Here is an 18,639-nt window from a genome sequence, read left to right as displayed (position 1 = left end):
TAGATTTGTTCCATTGTTATACTGTTTTTATTGTTGTTGTGAGCCGCCCCGAGTCTTCGGAGAGGGGCGGCATACAAATCTAATAAATTGAAATTGAATTGAATAATCCAAATCACTGCATCAGATAGTTTCATAACTAACTTGCTTGGACTGATGAAGTGGCTTGGATGAGCGTCAAAATATCTCAAACTAACAAGAAAGTAGCAATAGCATTTAGACTTGTACCACTTTACAGTGCTCTACATCTCTCTCTAAGTGGTTTACAGAGTTAGCATATTGCCCCCCAACAATCTGGGTCCTCATTTTACCTATCTCAGAAGGTTGGAAGGCTGAGTCAACTGCTGAGCCTGATGAGATTTGAACTGCCAAATTGCAGTCAGTTGGCAATGAGCAGAAATAGCTTGCAGTACTGCACTCTAACCACTGCGCCACCGCGGCTCATAAGTCCGGTTGTCATGACTCAACTTTCAACGTTACGTGGATGACTAAGAATTTTACAGCAGTACATCTTTCCCTAACAACGCTACTTAATCCTGTTGCCATTACCTTTAACAAATAATACAACATTTAACTCCCTACCCAAGACACATAATACAGCCTTATGGTAACTTCTGGAAAAACTTGAGGATGCTTTCCGTTTGTTATTACAGGTAGTCTCCAACTTGCACTCATTTGTTTAGTGACAGTTCAAACAGCATTGAAAAAGTGACCTATGATCAGTTTTCACACTTACAATCTTTGCAGCATCCATACGATCAAAATTTGGCCGCTTGGCAACTGGCATGTATTTATGACAGTTGTACTGGCCAGGGCAATGGTGGTTTGGTCCCGGCTTGGACTGGTTCTTAGAACCCGCCCACCCACCCGGGACACTTCTGCACATGCTTAGAAGCTTGCAAACTAGCGACAAAATAATTTACAACGCGCCACTAGGTCAGGGTCATGTGAGCATCATTTGTAACTTTCCCAGCTAGGTTCTAACAAGCAAGGACCATGGGGGAAGCCAGATTCTTTAATGACTGCATGATTCATTTAATAACTGCAATTGGTTTGCTTAACAACTGTGACAAAAAAAATCATAAAATAAGGTGCAACTCACTGCCTAGCTTAGCAATGTAAATTTTACAGTCAATTGTGTTCATAATAAGTCAAGGATTGTCTCTAATAGAATCATGACAAAACCTTTTCATTGGTAGCATGAGGAAAAATTGTCTCAGGATTATTATTCTCTTGAACAACTAAAACTAGTCTATAACCGCTTTGTGATTTTGAAAATATACTCATAAAATACCAAATTAGAAACAGTATATTTTACATGCAGAAAAATGTATTTTAATAGGACTTGGCTTGGAGACAACCTTCATAAACCTCCAAACTATTTTGCCACTAGAAATGGAAAAATGTGTTTTAACATCCATGCAGCTTTAGATGCTCTTAGAAGAAGTGGATTTGTCAGAAGCCATTCCATTCCAGATTCTGGTCACTTGGGAGACTGAATCAGCTTGAAGATGTCCTTGGTGAGTTTCTTCATAGTCTCTGAAGCTTCTGAAAGTCTTGCTTGCAGTGTAATTTGGAATTAGGTTCTATCACTCCAGGTTCAGATAAAAGGTTACAGTGGTTCTTTTCTTATGTGAGGCCTATAGTCAGTGTGCTAGGTGGCTGTTTCTTGGCCCTATGATAATTAAGTTGAGTCTAAAGACTCATGATCTGAGCCTGGATGAGGTGGGAGAGTTATCTGTAGAGGAAGGACATAAAACTAAGACATATCCTGAAAAAGAAAAACACTGGAAAGAATGAATTAGGACAATTAGGTTCTCAATTTTTTCTTCAGAATGAAGAAAACTTAACCCCACACCACGCCCTTTAAAATAACTTTTGTTTATTTGTTTATTTGTTTATTTGTTTATTTGTTTATTTGTTTATTTGTTTATTTGTTTATTTGTTTATTTGTTTATTTGTTTATTTGTTTATTTGTTTATTTGTTTATTTGTTTATTTGTTTATTTGTTTATTTGTTTATTTGTTTATTTGTTTATTTGTTTATTTGTTTATTTGTTTATTTGTTTATTTGTTTATTTGTTTATTTGTTTATTTTTTATTTGTTTATTTTTTATTTGTTTATTTTTTATTTGTTTATTTTTTATTTTTTATTTTTTATTTGTTTATTTGTTTATTTGTTTACTTATTTATTTATTTACTTATTTATTTATTTATTCATTCATTCGTTTATTTATTTATTTATTCAATTTTTATGCCGCCCTTCTCCTTAGACTCAGGGCAGCTTACAACAAGTTAACAGAGCTAGGCTATTGCCCCCACAATCCGGGTCCTCATTTTACCCACCTCGGAAGGATGGAAGGCTGAGTCAACCTTATTTATTTATTTATGTATATGTATATGTATATGTATATGTATATGTATATGTATATGTATATGTATATGTATATGTATATGTATATGTATATGTATATGTATATGTCTGTCTGTCTGTCTGTCTGTCTGTCTGTCTGTCTGTCTGTCTGTCTGTCTGTCTGTCTGTCTATCTATCTATCTATCTATCTATCTATCTATCTATCTATTTATTGGATTTGTATGCCGCCCCTCTTCGTGGATCTTTGGCCACAAAGGTATGAAGATGAAGTTAGAGGCAAGGCATTGCATGATGCTAAGGTGTCTGACTGCCTTTGCAGTGTTTATTGCTTTTTATACAATTTTCCAAGCAGCAAAAAGTAGAAGAAAGTAACAGCTTTTTTATTGGTGAATTCTCCCCACCCATCCTTAAAAACATCCTGTTGATACAACCTAGATGAGATCACGTACCACCCAGGGATAATGTTTTTCATCATTCTGGCTATGTGAACTGAGTGAGATCGTGAAGGCATGATAGACCCATTCGAGGTAGGCAGTTGCTGCACACAAACTCCACATGGCCTCTATTTCTACACAGACCCTCGAGGCTTAATTCAAGATTTAAATCATAACATTTCTTCAAGATTGCATGTTGCTCTTTTGGTTGACTTTTCTTTTTATTAGATCATTTTTTTAGTTGTTTAGAAGTCTAGAGGTCCACTTCAGGAAACTAGTTTTCCAGCTATTCTTCTCAGCCCCAAGAAGCTTCAGAAATTTCTCTCTCTCTCTCTCTCTCCCTCCCTCACTCCCTTCCTTTGTCTCTCTCATTCCATCTTTCTCTCTGTTGTGAATGGTCCACATCCAGCTCAGCTGGTCATAGATTTCGAGGACCAGGAGACAGAGGAGTACTGGCATCGCAGGCCAGTGTTCTTGCCATCTGAGTCTGAGAGTGAGATTGAAGGGGAAATGGACACTGGAGAACCACAAGAGGCTGTAGCACCCCCAGTTATGGTAGTGTCTGAGTCAGAGGATGATGGGGGCTTTGAGGAACCTCTCTTAGATGCTTGGATCAGAAGAATGAGAGCCAGGCATGAATATCTCTATAGAAGGGGTTCTAGACCTTGATTAGATCTATGGGACATTTAGCCACACCTTGTCAGTATATATAGGACAGGCTGATGGGAGAAGAGGTGTGGCAAGCAACGTTCATCATGAAGACGGTGTCTCAAGAGACTGCTCCTGATTTCATATATATATATATATATATATATATATATATATATATATATATATTGATTTGATTTGATTTGATTTGATTTTATTTGATTTGATTTGTATGCCGCCCTTCTCCAAAAACTCGGGGCAGCTCACAGGAGTTATCTATGCTCATTAGACGAGAATGCTATCACATTGAATTGCCTGAGAATTCACTTATTTCTTGCTGGACTGTGTGTTAATGATGCTACTTTTGCCTCGATCAATGTTTCAAGTGTGTATGGGTTTGCTTTCTAATAATTGATCCGGGCAGACAGAACACTCTACCCCTATGTCTCTCCCTCTTTGTCTCTCGCTCTCGTTCTCACTCTCTGGAGATATTCTCATAACATATCATCCTCAAGGAGTGCCAGTCAATTGAAGATAAATTTATAAATTTTTCCCCAACCCCCAAAACTTTAATCTTAGACTGTCTATAGTCGACCTCTCCCAGTTTCTAAGAGGTCTGTAAGGGGCGTGCATAAGCGCACCATTGTGCCTACTGTCCCTGTCCTACTGTCCTGTTGTCCTTTTTTTATTGTTACTTTTTACTTATGTTCATACAAGCTACTACTATCCTATACATGTTTGACAAACAAACAAACAAACAAACAAATAAACAAAGTCCAGTGAGCTGGAAAGCTCCCTGTCTCCGTTAATAAGGGAATATTGATATTCTAATAAAGTTTGAATGTTTTTCATTGGGTGGTATTGCTGCTGCTTCACTGATGTTACTTGGGACATGTGTGTGGACGCATATGTGTATGCTAAAATTGTAAAGTACAAAATGCTATATATAAGTATAGAACGAGGCATGGGAGATAGAAGAGGCTCTTTGTCTGACCAAGAAACCATTCACAGGGGAAATTGGCTTCAGGACAGAGAAAAGAAAGACCCACCCAGTGTCCTTAAACCCTGGCCTACCACATATTCTGGAGAATGGTCAATGATTGTGTTTGTGCTGATAGATGACACTGAGGGGGATGTGAAAAGAAACCAGTGTATCCACCCTGAAACTGGTCCACTTGAAATTTGCAATGCTGCCCAGCCTCACTGCAAAAGCACAATAAAAGTTCTGCTACCGCAGAGTTGGTTGGCATAATTTCCTTTCAATACAAGAATGAGGAAAAATAATACATTTGGTAAGTGAAGGGCTATCAAAATTTTTACTACCACACTGTGGGCATAGCTTATGCAGGATGCCCTGCATTTTCTTTCCATATCTTTTAGTGCTAATTGGATGCTCTGGAGTGGAGCTCCATTTTCGCTACCCCACTGCATGTCGTCCCCCTGGTCCGGGCAGTAGCCCATGCCTGCATTTGGTGAGGGAGAACTTTGAGCAAATACCTTCTTTAGCAACAAACGGGGCCTACAAAAATCTGCATAATCCCTTGGATGAAGTAAGGAATTAGAATGAATCTAAGACCTCTTTTGGTTCTTCAACCTACTCTTCTTCCTGGTCATTGGAGGGATTCATCAATAGATGCTGATGACTTGTTTGATGGTTCTGGAAGTTGAACCTCCTCTACAGCCTCTCCGTAGACTTATGTAATAGAAGAAGGAGGCCCGTGATGGCGAATCTATGGCACGCATGCCAGAGGGGGCATGCAGTACCATCTCTGTGGGTACATGAGCCGTCACCCCAGTTCAGCTCTGCCATTCATGCGTGTGTTCCTCCCACAGCTCACATTAGAGAAACATCTTTCAGCTATGGCGAGGGGGGCGTTTGCCCAGGTTCACCTGGTACACCAGTTGCGGCACTATTTGGACCGGGAGTCACTGCTCACAGTCACTCATGCCCTCATCACCTCGAGGCTCGTCTACTGTAATGCTCTCTACATGGGGCTACCTTTGAAAAGTGTTCGGAAACTTCAGATTGTGCAGAATGCAGCTGCGAGAGCAGTCATGGGCTTTCCCAAACATGCCCATGTTACACCAACACTCCGCAGTCTGCATCAGTTTCCGTTCACAATTCAAAGTGTTGGTTATGACCTATAAAGCCCTTCATGGCACCGGACCAGATTATCTCAGGGACCGCCTTCTGCTGCACGAATCCCAGCGACCAGTTAGGTCCCACAGAGTTGGCCTTCTCCGGGTCCCGTCAACTAAACAATGTCGTTTGGCGGGACCCAGGGGAAGAGCCTTCTCTGTGGCGGCCCCGGCCCTTTGGAACCAACTCCCCCCAGAGATTAGAATTGCCCCCACCCTCCTTGCCTTTCGTAAGCTTCTTACAACCCACCTCTGCCGTCAGGCATGGGGGAACTGAGATATTCTTTCCCCCTAGGCCTTACAATTTACGCATGGTATGTTTGTATGTATGTTTGATTTTATAATAAGGATTTTTTTAGTTGTTTAATATTGGATTTGTTACATGCTGTTTTTATCACTGTTAACTGCCCCAAGTCTGCGGAGAGGGGCGGCATACAAATCCAATAAATAAATAAATAAATAAATAATAGTCAGCTGATCTTGAGGCCTCTGCCATGCATACATAGGAGGGCATGCACGGGGAGGGGTGCATATGTGGGACAGGGCACATATGGAGACGTACTTACATGCGGTAGGTAGAGGGCATGTGGGTGGGCGATGTGTGCATAGTACATGTGGATGGGGGCATGCAGGGGGCTGGGTGCACATGTGTGAGAGCCATGTGCACATTGCATTTTGGGGTTCATGTGCACGCTTTGGGCACTCAGTCTGGAAAAAGAAAAATCTCTGATGTAGGTTGTGTCTTGCCACACTGCAATTTCTCCAGTGGTTTCTACATCCTCTTAATCTGAACACTTCTAAAACAGGGCAGAGAAGATGAACTAAAGACCTCATCATTCCTAGCAGATTGTCAGACCAACATTACAATGTTCTGCAGTCAGATTTTCCTTAACAGTCATGAGGGTACATCCTTGGGTTTTATCTGGAATAGTGGCATATCTGCAAAGTATTTAAAAGTGCATTGATTGATAGTTATGCTGTTGCTGCAAAGTTAAGGTGATAGTGATTCAGAAGGTCTGAGTTTGGGGTCTATATTTTGCCCAGAGCCAAAAAAAAATTATGCAATTTAAATACTCTACTCCATACTAACTAACCTGAGATTGAAGCAAACATTTACCTTCAGTCTTCTTCAACCTGGTGCCTTTCAGATTTTATTAGGGGTGAGCACGGCAACTCATAGTATTCTCATCAGAGTTCAACTATTCTCGAAGTTCTCACCTCCAGAGGCTACACAGTAATGTAAGAAGAAGGTTGGGTTCATCACCAGCAATTCAATTGGAAATCATCCAAAGCTAATCTTAAATAGATCAAAATCAAAGATCAAAATATACACTGCTCAAAAAAATAAAGGGAACACTCAAATAACACATCCCAGATCTGAATGAATGAAATATTCTCATTGAATACTTTGTTCTGTGCAAAGTTGAATATGCTGACAAAAAAATGAAATTGATTGTCAGTCAGTGTTGCTTCCTAAGTGGACAGTTTGATTTCACAGAAGTTTGATTTACTTGGAATTATATTGTGTGCTTTATTTTTTTTGAGCAGCATATTTTTCTGCAAAATCTACCATATTTTTCAGAGTTGTTATGGAACTAAATACAGCCAAAGAAATACTTTCCAATAATAAAATAATAACAACTACTGCTAGTACAATTCTGTAGCAAATCTTAATTAGACTTAGTATTTCTGTTAGGTATAATTCTTGGCTAGAACCAACATATGAAGGAGTTGGACAGTAATTCTTATTTACTTATTTATTTAACTAGGCTCATAGGCTGCTGAAATAATGAATTATTCTCTTTACAGAAACCAAACTGAGATGATATTAGAATCCAATGTTGTTTTTTCTACCACATTTTACTACTAATAATAGAAGGTCCATTGCTAGTATAGCAAGTGATTTACATTTTCTACTTTAAAACTATCCTTTGCAGGAAGACCTGGAAGGCACCAGACTGGGGAAGACGGAGATAGATGTATGAAAGGTATTGAAAAATATAAAGTAAAAACTGTTCAATTTACAAACCATGTTTCAATTACTAAAAGAAGTGTACTGATGGTCACAACAAGCCTTTGTAACAGTAGACCTCACAGGAGAGAACATGGATATGGGATGAAGAGGGGCCCAGGCATTCTCATAATTCCAGCTTAAATTAATTTATTTTTACTTTCTAGCATCACAGTTTGATGCTGACTTCTTTGTCATTTACTCTGGAAGCCAGAAAATGTGAGCTGCTGAATAGCAAAAGTCTAGCACTTAGACTTTAAATACACTGCTCAAAAAAGTAAAGGAAACACTTAAACAACACAATATAACTCCAAATAAATGAAACTTCCATGAAATCAAACTATCCACTTAGGAAACAACACTGCTGGTTGACAATCAATTTCACATGCTGTTGTGCACATTCAACTTTGTACAGAACAAAGTATTCAATGAGAATATTTCATTCATTCAGATCTAGGATGTGTTATTTGAGTGTTCCCTTTATTTTTTTTTAACAGTATATGTCACTCCACAATGCTTTACAGGACTCAGCTGTTTACAGTGTCATAATTATTTGCATATTACCCGCAACAATCTGGGTTCTCATTTTACCAACCTTGGAAGGATGGAAAACTGAGTTAGGCTTGAACCAGTCAGGATCGAACTCCTAGCTGTGGGCAGAGTTAGCCTGTAATACTGCATTTTAACTACTGCACCACCAGGTCTCCTGAATCATAAAAGAATACTAGATCTAGAAATTAGATTATTAAAAACTTGCCCAAAGCTATTTGTTTATATCAGAGGAGAACACAATGATGTTTATGGGCACAAATCCGCACCCACCAATTTCCTGCCTGATTAACATACTTTTCTTAACGTTCTTTTAATTAAAATAAACCCAGACGATAAATGGCATAAGCCAAAGCAAAGCAGCCACTTTTGTGTTTAAGATGCCTCTAGGCCCCATCAACAATTTTAGAAAATAAAAATAACAGATTGTTGTATTCCAGTGTTTTGTTTGGAAATGTTTTCTGCTAGGGAGAGGGGGGGGGAAAGGCAAAAAATGTTTGGGTTGTGATTACATGGCTGACACAGAATAACCTCATGATTTGAACCTCTAGTATATTCAATTGACTGGCATTCTTCATGGATGATATGTTATGAGAACATCTCAAAATCCAGATATTTTTCCTGATCCCAAAACAGGTTGACTAGCTCTGTCATCTACTGTGGGATGCAAATAAATACAGCTTATAATTGAAGTTGTAGTTGAAATTGCTGGTCTGCTTGAGCAAAAGAGTCCTCTTCTACTTTTCGGCTTGCTGAATGGATGGTTTTTATGTGTACCCCTTGGAACAGTTACATTAATAGTTAAAGAATATTTGACTTTTATTCTGTTTGTAGCTTTGTTTTAGCAACATGTGTGGTCTGCTTTGCAGTTTACATTGTGCAAAAGTTTATAAAGTCCAAGTCCAGTATGAATTGAGCAATATCGCTCTGTTTACCATACATGGGGTAAATACCCTCTCTAAAACTTACATTTGATATAAATAACAATCTCATTTTCAGAAGTCAGCTAAAGAAGTGAATATGATATTTTATAAAGATATGAGAGCCACAGACCACAAAGAAGTTTAAAGAGAGTTTGCAAAAGGTATAACATAACGCACTGTCCTCTAGGATTTCTCTTATGACTGCAATAAAATATTAAGGCGTAGTCTTATCTTTGGAATTGGTGGGAAATGATTGGAATGCGCCAAAATATTACTTTAAAAGGATTTTTCTCATTTCTTTTTAGCATAACAAGTCAAGATTTATAGAAAAGCCGTCATGTACTTTACAGTACAGCACAATGGTCACGTATTTCTTTGCAATCCAAACATCCATAAAAAAAAAATCTGGCTCCTTAGTGACTAAAAAAATGTATTGCAGCATTAGAGTCTGTGAATAAGAGTTTACTATTGTACATTAGATGTGTTTGAAAGATAAACACTCTTATGATTGGGGAGAGGTAGCAGAACTGCCAACAACGATGTCAGTTGTTAACAGTGGCCATCCACACAGCTCTTGTCTGTGGGTAAGTCAGGCACAGTACCTGCCAGGACCTGATTGCAGGTCCTGGCAGGTAAAACCTGTCAAAGCACTTCATGTAACACCTGTCAAAGCACTTCAAATCACCTAGGCCACAGGCAGTGATGGGCTCCTACGGGTACGGTCAGGAATGCAAAACCGGTAGAAAAAGTTTGAATTTTTTTCTTTTTTTCCCCTTCTGGGCTCTGGATACGTTTTTCCTATTGCACTAAATGAGGTTGAATGTGTATGATTTTAGAAGAACTGTGCATGAATGTATCTGTGTAAATACACATACAGTTTATATAGTAATGTATATTTTTGTGTGCCTGTGTGTAATATGTATGTACACATATGGCATATATGCATAGAATTAAATAGTATATTTTGGATGTTCAGTAATAGTAAATAGATAGGGAAATTGTATCTCTTTGTGCCGAGGAGAGGTCAGGCACCCTAACCCAAACCCTTGATGTGAGTGACATCAAGTTGGCCATTTTTAAGACAGTCACATCACCTTGACAATCACATGATTGTCAAGCAGCTCCCACCTGGTCACATGGCCAGCAAGCCACACCCAGAAAATAAGCCACACCCACAGCATGGTAGTAAAATTTTTTGCAGCCCTTCACTAGCTACAGGTGTCAAACTTGCGGCCTGTGGGCCAGATGCCTCATGCGCCAGCCATACCTACACTTGGTTTAGTGAAGGAGAAAGGCCACAACACGTCATGTGATGCTGCCATGACAATGCAAGTTTGACACCCCTGATCTAGGCTATTTCCTGGCATCAAGCAGCTTTCCTCTATAGTTTTCATGAGATATTTGACGGGGTGGGAACTATGTTTTGGTTTAAGATGTTCCTGGTATATTTTGCCTCTGATATGGATCTTTACATAGTCCTAATCAATGTCTGAACGTAGGGCAGCCCGGGGCCGACCACATCTGGACTTGGAACTCTGAAGGATCAGACTTGATAAACACTTGAATAGGAGACCACCAAAGGTTCCCACAACAAAACATACTCTGGAAAAAAAGGGGGGGCAGAAAACAGCACAGTCATGTACTGTACATATAAACCAAGAACTCAACTGGAAGACATCTTTGCCTTTTAAAATCAGTAACGCTGACTGAGCTAACACAATCCGTTGTCTCAGAAAGATGGAGTCCACTTTGCCTACTATGTGTGTGATGCGCCTTGGGAATTCTGTGTTGGCAATTCTATTGTTTTAGAGTCACAGGACGTTACCAAGCACTTATCCTTTGTTACAATCCCAACTGGTGGACTTTGTTGGCCTGACATATCGTAATTTGTGCAGGCATGAATTGAAACTGCTCATGAACTAAATCTTATCATTCTACATAATCTCTTCCAATTAAATGAAATTTGGCAGGAATTCTAACATTTAATCCAGCTGGATGAACTATTAACATCATATAATAAGTGGCTTCTACCTAAGTGTATGAACTGCTAATTAGTGGACATGAATGTAGATAATTATATTTCTTGTTTTTTAGTTAGGACACTGATCCTGGTTTTTGCAGGTTTAAACATGATGCTGCTGAACTTATTATTTATATAACATTTTAAATTGTTGTACAAATTTCTTTTTTAAAAAAATTTCAGCTATTGAAAACAGAGGGCAAGCTGGTATTGGAAGCCAAAGCCAGAATCTAAATTGCAGACACCTCTTGAACTTTGTAATCAAGTACATGAAAAATTGTGACCAGTCAGAAATACCAGTGTACACAACAGCACAGCAGAGAGAGATCTGGCTTAAAAGTGCCAGTGAACTATAACCAACAACTTGAGCCCAAAGTAGAGTACTCACACATGAACTACTGTATATACAGTGAGTATAAGATGCACTGGAATATAAGACACACCTTAGTTTTGGGGGGAGAAAATAGAAAAAAAATCTGTTAGGGTTTTAAAAAACCTTATTCGGAGCGAGCAGCAATGAAAAAAAGCCTGCAAAGACTTATGGCTGGAAAAAATCTTCAGAGAGAGTAGCAATGAAAAAGCTTGCAAGCTGGTAAGAGCTGGGAAGATAACTAGCGCCTTGTTAGCACTGGGGGGAAAAGTTTCGAAAAGCTACATTCAGAGTATAAGATGCATCCAAATTTTCAGCCTCTTTTTTTGGGGGGGGGGAGATTTTTGTACTCTGAAAAATATGGTGTCAGAGATTGGACAATTATGGGAAGGTCATACTTTTGTCAGTCTAAGTTCAAGAAAGACACAATTCAAGCTGTCATTTTAACAAGAATGGTGCCTATGGACAACCAAGTCATCTCACAGTGAAGTAAAAATGTAGAGGTCACATACAATTTTCCGCTCCTTTGAAGAGCATATAGTACTTCATTTGGAGATGTAATACTGCTCTGCACTAGAAACAGAGACACTCTTATGTGATGCTCTATAGTAAATATTACTGTATACAAAAAGGCTGTTTGAAAGAAAACCAGATTGAGTTCTGGGGAGATTCTCTTCCAAGTTAACGGGGATAGACTGATGTCTCCCAAATCAAATTCCAGACCTTAAAACATTGGGCCCTGCATAAAGTGAGCCCTTGGGGGGTGGGGGTAGAGAAAAATGTTTGTGAGAATGTTTCTTAAATGGGAAAACAGATTCAGAGATAATAGTTTGCTCATTGGGATTACTTTTGAAACAGATTCTGTCACAGGGACTCCTAATTGTACGATATGTCTATACTAACTTGAGATTTTAAGACAACTTGTATCCCCACAAATCCAGGATCCCTTCGGTTCTGGAAAATAGCTTTAGCTGTGATTTTTCTGACAGATGGAGCTGCTCGTTCCTACAAAAAGCCGCAAAGCCGCCTCTTGACAGTCAGCAGACACTGATGCCCCTTGCGGTCAGAAGATATTTGCAACAGTAAAATTTAAGGTAGCACGAAAAGACTCACAGACACAGACAGACACAGACACACAGAGGAACAGACAGGCAGACACACTCACATACGTGCAAGATGTACTAGCAGCAAAGCTGAAGAATGACAATTTTCTCCCCCATCCCACTTTGTGTTTACTAATCTCTTGTCCTTATAACATGTATTAAAGTTCATAGAATGGATATATATTTATTTGCTTTTTTTTTTAAAAAAATCCCGACTTTATTACTTTCTATAAGTAACCCCAGGTAGCAAACACACCTAATATTCCTTCCTCCTCCTATCTTCCCCACAACAACCCTCTAAGGTGAGTTGGGCTCAGAGTAAGTCTGAGTCTACGGAGAGGGGCAGCATACAAATCTAATAAATAAATTAATTAATTAATAAAATAAGTGACTGAGTGAAAGTCAGCCAACCCAGCTTTCACGTCTGAGGCCAAAGTAACAGTCGGATTTGAGCGCGTTACCTTAACCATTATCAGAAGTCTTCAGACTTGGCAATTTTAAGACTTGTGGACTTCAACTCCCAGAATTCTCCAGCCAGCTATGCTGGCTGGAGGATTCTGGGAGTTGAAGTCCACAAGTCTTAAAGTTGCCAAGTTCGGGGACCTCTATGTCAAACGTATATGTGTTCTTCAATCCTCCACATGTCCCATTTTTTGCTTTTCCCCTTTCATAATGAACACTTTTCAACACTTTTATGGTCTTGAGTTCAGTGAAAATTTTACCTCAGGAGAGGTCAGTGGGGTATGTGTGTGTGTGTGTGGGGGGTGCATATTTATTTTTATTTATTTGTCAAATACATATTTGAGGTATGTAAAGATATAGTAATACAGTACTCATATACATGATACTAGTAATATATATATAAGATATACAGTATATATATATCTCCTGAGTGTGTCTCCTTAACGGGCCTCCTGGAGCCCCACAAAGCAACTTTACACTTTCAGCCCCCCGTTGGGTAGAGCAGACAGCGAGCCCCCTCTCTGGATAAGTACTCAAAAGTGAAACAAGCGCGCAACTCTTTTTATTAAGAGGACGAGCGTTGGAAACTTTCATTGATCTTTCCCCCAAAGTCCCTTTTGCCTTTAAAGCACCCTAATGGGAGAGCAAGCCGTTAACTTTCGCCCTTCTGCATCTTTTTTTTTTTCGCCCTCCGTTAAAAGAAGCGGCGCGGAAAAACCGCCTTAATAGGAGGAAGGCGGGTGGGTTCCTCGGGGAGAGTGGGCTGCTGTCAATCTTTTTAAGCCTTTCCTTTCAAGCTTTGAATGTGAGCAGCCCGCTAGCCCCACCCCCGGCCCTCCCCCCTCTCCTTTCCTAAAGTTCGTAAAGAAAAGGGAAAAGGGGCGTGCCGACATCGGGCCCGACCAATGGCCGGTGGCGAAACGAGGGAAAGGGGCGGAGCCACCGGAGGGGGGAGTGGAGACGCGGAGAAAGGAGCGAATCAGTCGGAGGGCTCCAGCCAAGGAGGGGGAGGAGGTGTAATAAGGAGAAGAAGTGCCGCTAATTTTTTTTGTTTGTTTGCTTTGCCATGCATGCATAATGAGGCCGGATCGGAACACGCTGCCGCCGCCGCTGCGTGGAGGGCACTTTTGTATTTAAAGCCCTCGCGACAGGAAAACAGCTCCTCAAAAGGGTCGGCAGAAGGAGAGGGAGAAACGGCGAGGGAAGTCGAAAGGGAAGAGCTCGGGCACCCGCGGCTAAGTTCGGCTTTTCGTTCCAACAGCGGGGGAAAGAATCCCGCGAGGTTCAGCGCGGCTCCAGAGAAAGTTCAGCGGCGGAAGAGATGCGCTGAGCCTCCAAGAAAGGAGCTCGGCATGAGAAGGAGGGAAGCTGCCGCTCCGACTCAGCAGGGAACCCATCATCACCCCGCTACTCCGGGCTTCTTTCGCCGCCTCCCGGCCTCCCCATCCCGGGAGTGAGGGGCGGAGGAGGCCGTCGGGCTGCAAAAAAAAAGGCGCCGATTTTTTTTCTGGGGAAAAAAAAAACACCGTTCCCGAAGGAAAAATTCCCAGGCCGCGGACGGACGCCGGGCGGATGGATCGATGAGGGAGGAGACCTCCATGCGCCCCCTCGGCAGAACTTCTCCAAACTTTTCTACTCTCGGCAGTCGCCGGGCCGCCGCTCCCTCCGCGCTCGCTTCCCGACCACGATTGCCCTGCGGTCGCCCGCGATGGTGGCGGAAGCCTGGCCGGGAGGAGAACAACGATGCCTACGGACCGCGCGACCGGCCGCCTTGGGGCTGAGGCTGCTGGCGGTGGTGCTGCTGCTGGGCGCTGCCTGGCCTCCGCCGGGGGTTCACGGCCGGCACCTCATCTGCTGGCAGGCGATGCTGCAATGCCAGGATGAGCCGGACTGCGGCTACGCTTACAGCCAGTACGCCGAGGCGTGCGCGCCGGTGCTCATGGCTGAGGGGGACGGCTTTGCCGCCTCGGCGGCGGCGTCCTCTTCCTCCTCCAATAGGCGGCGGTGCCCGAGCCATTGCATTTCGGCGCTTATCCAGCTTAACCACACCAGGCGCGGCCCGGCGCTGGAGGATTGCGACTGCGACCAGGACGAGAAGTGCCGCGCCACCAAGCGCGCTATCGAGCCGTGCTTGCCTCGGACGAGTGGCGGTGGAGGCGGTATGGGGGGAGCGGGTGGCGGCGTGATCGGCTGCACGGAGGCGCGGCGGCGCTGCGATTGGGACAGCCGGTGCAGAGGGGCTCTTGGCCGCTACATGGCGTTCTGCGGCAAGCTCTTCAACGGCATCCGCTGCACTCAGGAGTGCCGGGCCGTCATCAAGGACATGCTGGCCGTGCCCAAGGCGCTGCTGCTTAACGACTGCGTGTGCGACGGGCTGGAGCGGCCCATCTGCGAGTCGGTCAAGGAGAACATGGCTCGCCTGTGCTTCGGGCCCGACACGCTGGGGCCCGGCAGCAGCGGCGCCTCGGACGGCCTCTCCGACGACTACTACGAAGACGACTACGAGGAAGAGCCCAGCCAGCCCACCAGAAATTACTTCGACGAAGTGGCCGCCGTCGCGGGCGGCGAGGCAGTTTTCCCGAGGATGCCCGAGAAAGGCGGGACGGGCCCTGCGGCTGCCTGGACACTGCTCTCGCTCGCCTCCATTTTGCTGCTGTTGCTTCTCTCCTAGCCTAGCCTTTGGGAGGAGAGGCCCTTGAGGGAGGCCGAGCTGAGAGGGAAAGAAAGGCGGCCAGGCCTCCCTTGGCGCTTGTCCCGCGTTGGGGGGTTTTACTGGCCGGGCGAGGGAGGGTCTCTGAGACCTTCCCCGGGTGTCTCCTCTCACAGGGCGGCAGAATATCTCCTGAGGAAAATGGTATTTTTAGGGAGAAGAATCCCCCGAAACAGGCCAGTATTCTTCACCGTCTTGCCTGGGCTTCCTAGTTTCCTCTGTGGAGAGAAGCTGGAAGACCTCCGAGTTGACCCAGCCCCTTTGGCTGGGATTTGGTTTGCTGTGTGTTCCTAGCTGTGTAAAGATATTTTTTTCCTCTCACGATGGGCATTTGCATTATTTTCTTTCCTCACGTCTTTCTTTAAAAAAAAAAAAAACGATGCCCGAAAAGGAATGCTCCCTGTTGTATTAAATTTCCTTTTTGATTTAAAAGGGAGGGAATCTAGTACAGTTAAAAAGCTGTGGTGTTTGTATACTGGGCCCTTCCTTTTATTGACACTTTTTTCTTTTAGGGTTTCCACTTGATGTTCAAAACGAATATGCTTTGGAATTCACCTGTAGGTTTTTACATATATTGCACATTAGTTATTTTATGAGAGAGTAAGAAATGTCTTTGACTATGCATGTGGGGTGTAGATTGTGCAGTGTTTATTTTGCTGTGTGCACAGACTTCACCAGTTGCAGCTGCCCAATTACATACAGCTGGACTTTTCCCCTCAAACCTGTATGCATCCAACTAGAAAATATATAGTATGCATAACATACCTGTACATGTGCACTATGCAAAACATTGCCATTTGGCAAATGACATTTAAGAACACTAAGCAGATTGTCTCATGGTTACAGTCAACTTGAAAACAATAAATGTACCAATGACTGGGAGTTTTTTTCCAAGCTGTCCTCAAGTGAAGTTGGGAAGGTTTCCCTGCAATGCTTCCAAAAGCGCTGCTTTGCATAACAATTGAACAAGTGGCTCCTACTATCCAGTTAACATCCATAGAATTCATAATTATGCTTGACTGAAGATGCATTTTTGATAATTTTTAATTGGATAGGTGTGCAGGCATAGAGGGAAGAGATTTCAGAGTTATTTCGAAGATTCACATATAGTAAGTTTAGGAACTTTTTTGCAAAATGAAGTATCATACATGCATTTGTTATCAGTGATGATTGCACATACTTCAGTTTTACTTCTTGATGCATAACCTTGGAAGCTTTAATTAGTTTCTAGGTTTTATGGGAAGTAGTAAAGACTGATACATAATTTTCCTACATCCTTGTGATGATACACAAGTTCATTCTGGATGTCTGGGATGATATGTAAGTTCATTGTTTTTCCTACAGTAATGGTTTCTTTTCCTGTTCACGGTTTGTATTGGTTTTTGCATCAGTCAGAATTACAATAGTTAAGTTCACCCGAAAATCTCTTGCCTCAGCCCTAGGAGGGAAAATTCTGAACTGTTGGCTGTTGAACAATGCAACCTTTGTCTCTAAAGAGCTCTGCACTGCCATCTTCAAAAAAAAAACTTTTAAAAAGCAATATGTAAAAATATCCTGAGAAGTTATGTTGCCTCTAATCCTATCAGGGGGCTGACCTCTGGTAAATTTTATATAAAATGTATTTAAAACTGGTTTTGTTACCAGCTGTTGTTACTTGTACATAGCATTTTATAAATTGTATACTTTGGGAATAATTTATTTTTTAAGAAATTAAAAGTTTTAAATGTACCCCAACTGCAAAAAAAAAAATACATCTGTTATTCTTTTATTTCAAAGAGACAGATATAATTTTGTATGTTAAGGAAAACAAACAACAGTAATTCCCTAAATGAAATTATGTATAGAACTTTTTCAAATAAGTCTGAATTTAAATTTTGTACTTGAGGGATTTATGAACTCTGTAGAATTGTATACATGTTTCTCTGGACTTCCTAAAACATTGTATTTTTATAGAATGTGTGAAAAGGCGCTATGTTTAAATATCTATTGATTGTGTATTTTTATGTGTAAATTAGTAAAGAGATTTTTAAAGAATTATGGTGAAGTTGTTTTTAAACCACTCCAAATGGGAACAGAGTGGAATATAAATGAAAATAGTTGGGTATAGATTTTGTTCTTCAAATTACTTGCTATGAAATAAATTCATGGGATTCAGTAGTATTCCTCTGAGCAATTGGAGAACTCACCAGCTATATCTTAAGTAAGATGGCAATTGCTTCCCTTCAAAAAATATTTCCTTTGAGCAAAGATGGTAGATACACATATGAATTACCGTATGTTAGCATGGCAACAAGTTGGTGTATGATTGGAGATAGCTATTCCAGTTATGCATTTTCATAGAAACACATTGATGTGTCCCAATTTTTCCATTGAAATACAAAAAATTTGTTGATGGCTATTCATAGGAAGGCCTCAAAGTTTTGTATGCAAGTACCAAACCCATACTCAAATATGTAAAGAGTAAAAACACATTTAGAATGATGATTGCTGAATTGGAGACATTTTGCAAACCAACTCATCTTCCTTTCATGCAGGAGAGAGCAGATATAATGAACCATGTGTGACCAACAATGACAAGCCTGTGTCTTACACTGGCCTTAGCATTTGTTTTGCAGCCCCTCTGAAGGCTGGTTTTCTGCCAGAGCTACTGATCTACACTCAAACACCCTTAGATAAATAATTATGCTCTTAAGCTGTCTCGAGTGCTGATACACTTGACCTTGTAAATAGAAATGTTTGCAGTAAGAATAAACTCAGCATTTGAAAATCTTTTAAACATTAACACAAAAGAGAGAGCTTGGTCCTCGGGGGATTGAGTTTGAACTGTGCCAAGCTAGGCACTTGCTTTTTAAAAAGTTTATTTATCTTGTATCCCTGCTGTTTATTTAAAACTTCTTTTT

General features: G+C 41.4%; 1 protein-coding gene across 1 annotated transcript; it reads left to right on the top strand.

The window, feature by feature from the left end:
• Positions 1-13,984: 13,984 nt before the first annotated feature.
• On the top strand, positions 13,985-17,773 carry GAS1 (growth arrest specific 1). The gene has a single exon (XM_070742780.1). It carries the CDS (start codon positions 14,738-14,740, stop codon positions 15,698-15,700), a length of 963 nt encoding a protein of 320 aa, XP_070598881.1. The 5' UTR covers positions 13,985-14,737; the 3' UTR covers positions 15,701-17,773.
• The last annotated feature ends 866 nt before the right edge of the window (positions 17,774-18,639 follow it).

Source organism: Erythrolamprus reginae, chromosome 2 (genome assembly GCF_031021105.1).
Source record: "Erythrolamprus reginae isolate rEryReg1 chromosome 2, rEryReg1.hap1, whole genome shotgun sequence".
Lineage (NCBI taxonomy): Eukaryota > Metazoa > Chordata > Lepidosauria > Squamata > Dipsadidae > Erythrolamprus > Erythrolamprus reginae.
The sequence above is the reverse complement of the archived record's forward strand: the minus strand, read 5'-3'. Positions and strand labels throughout refer to the sequence as shown.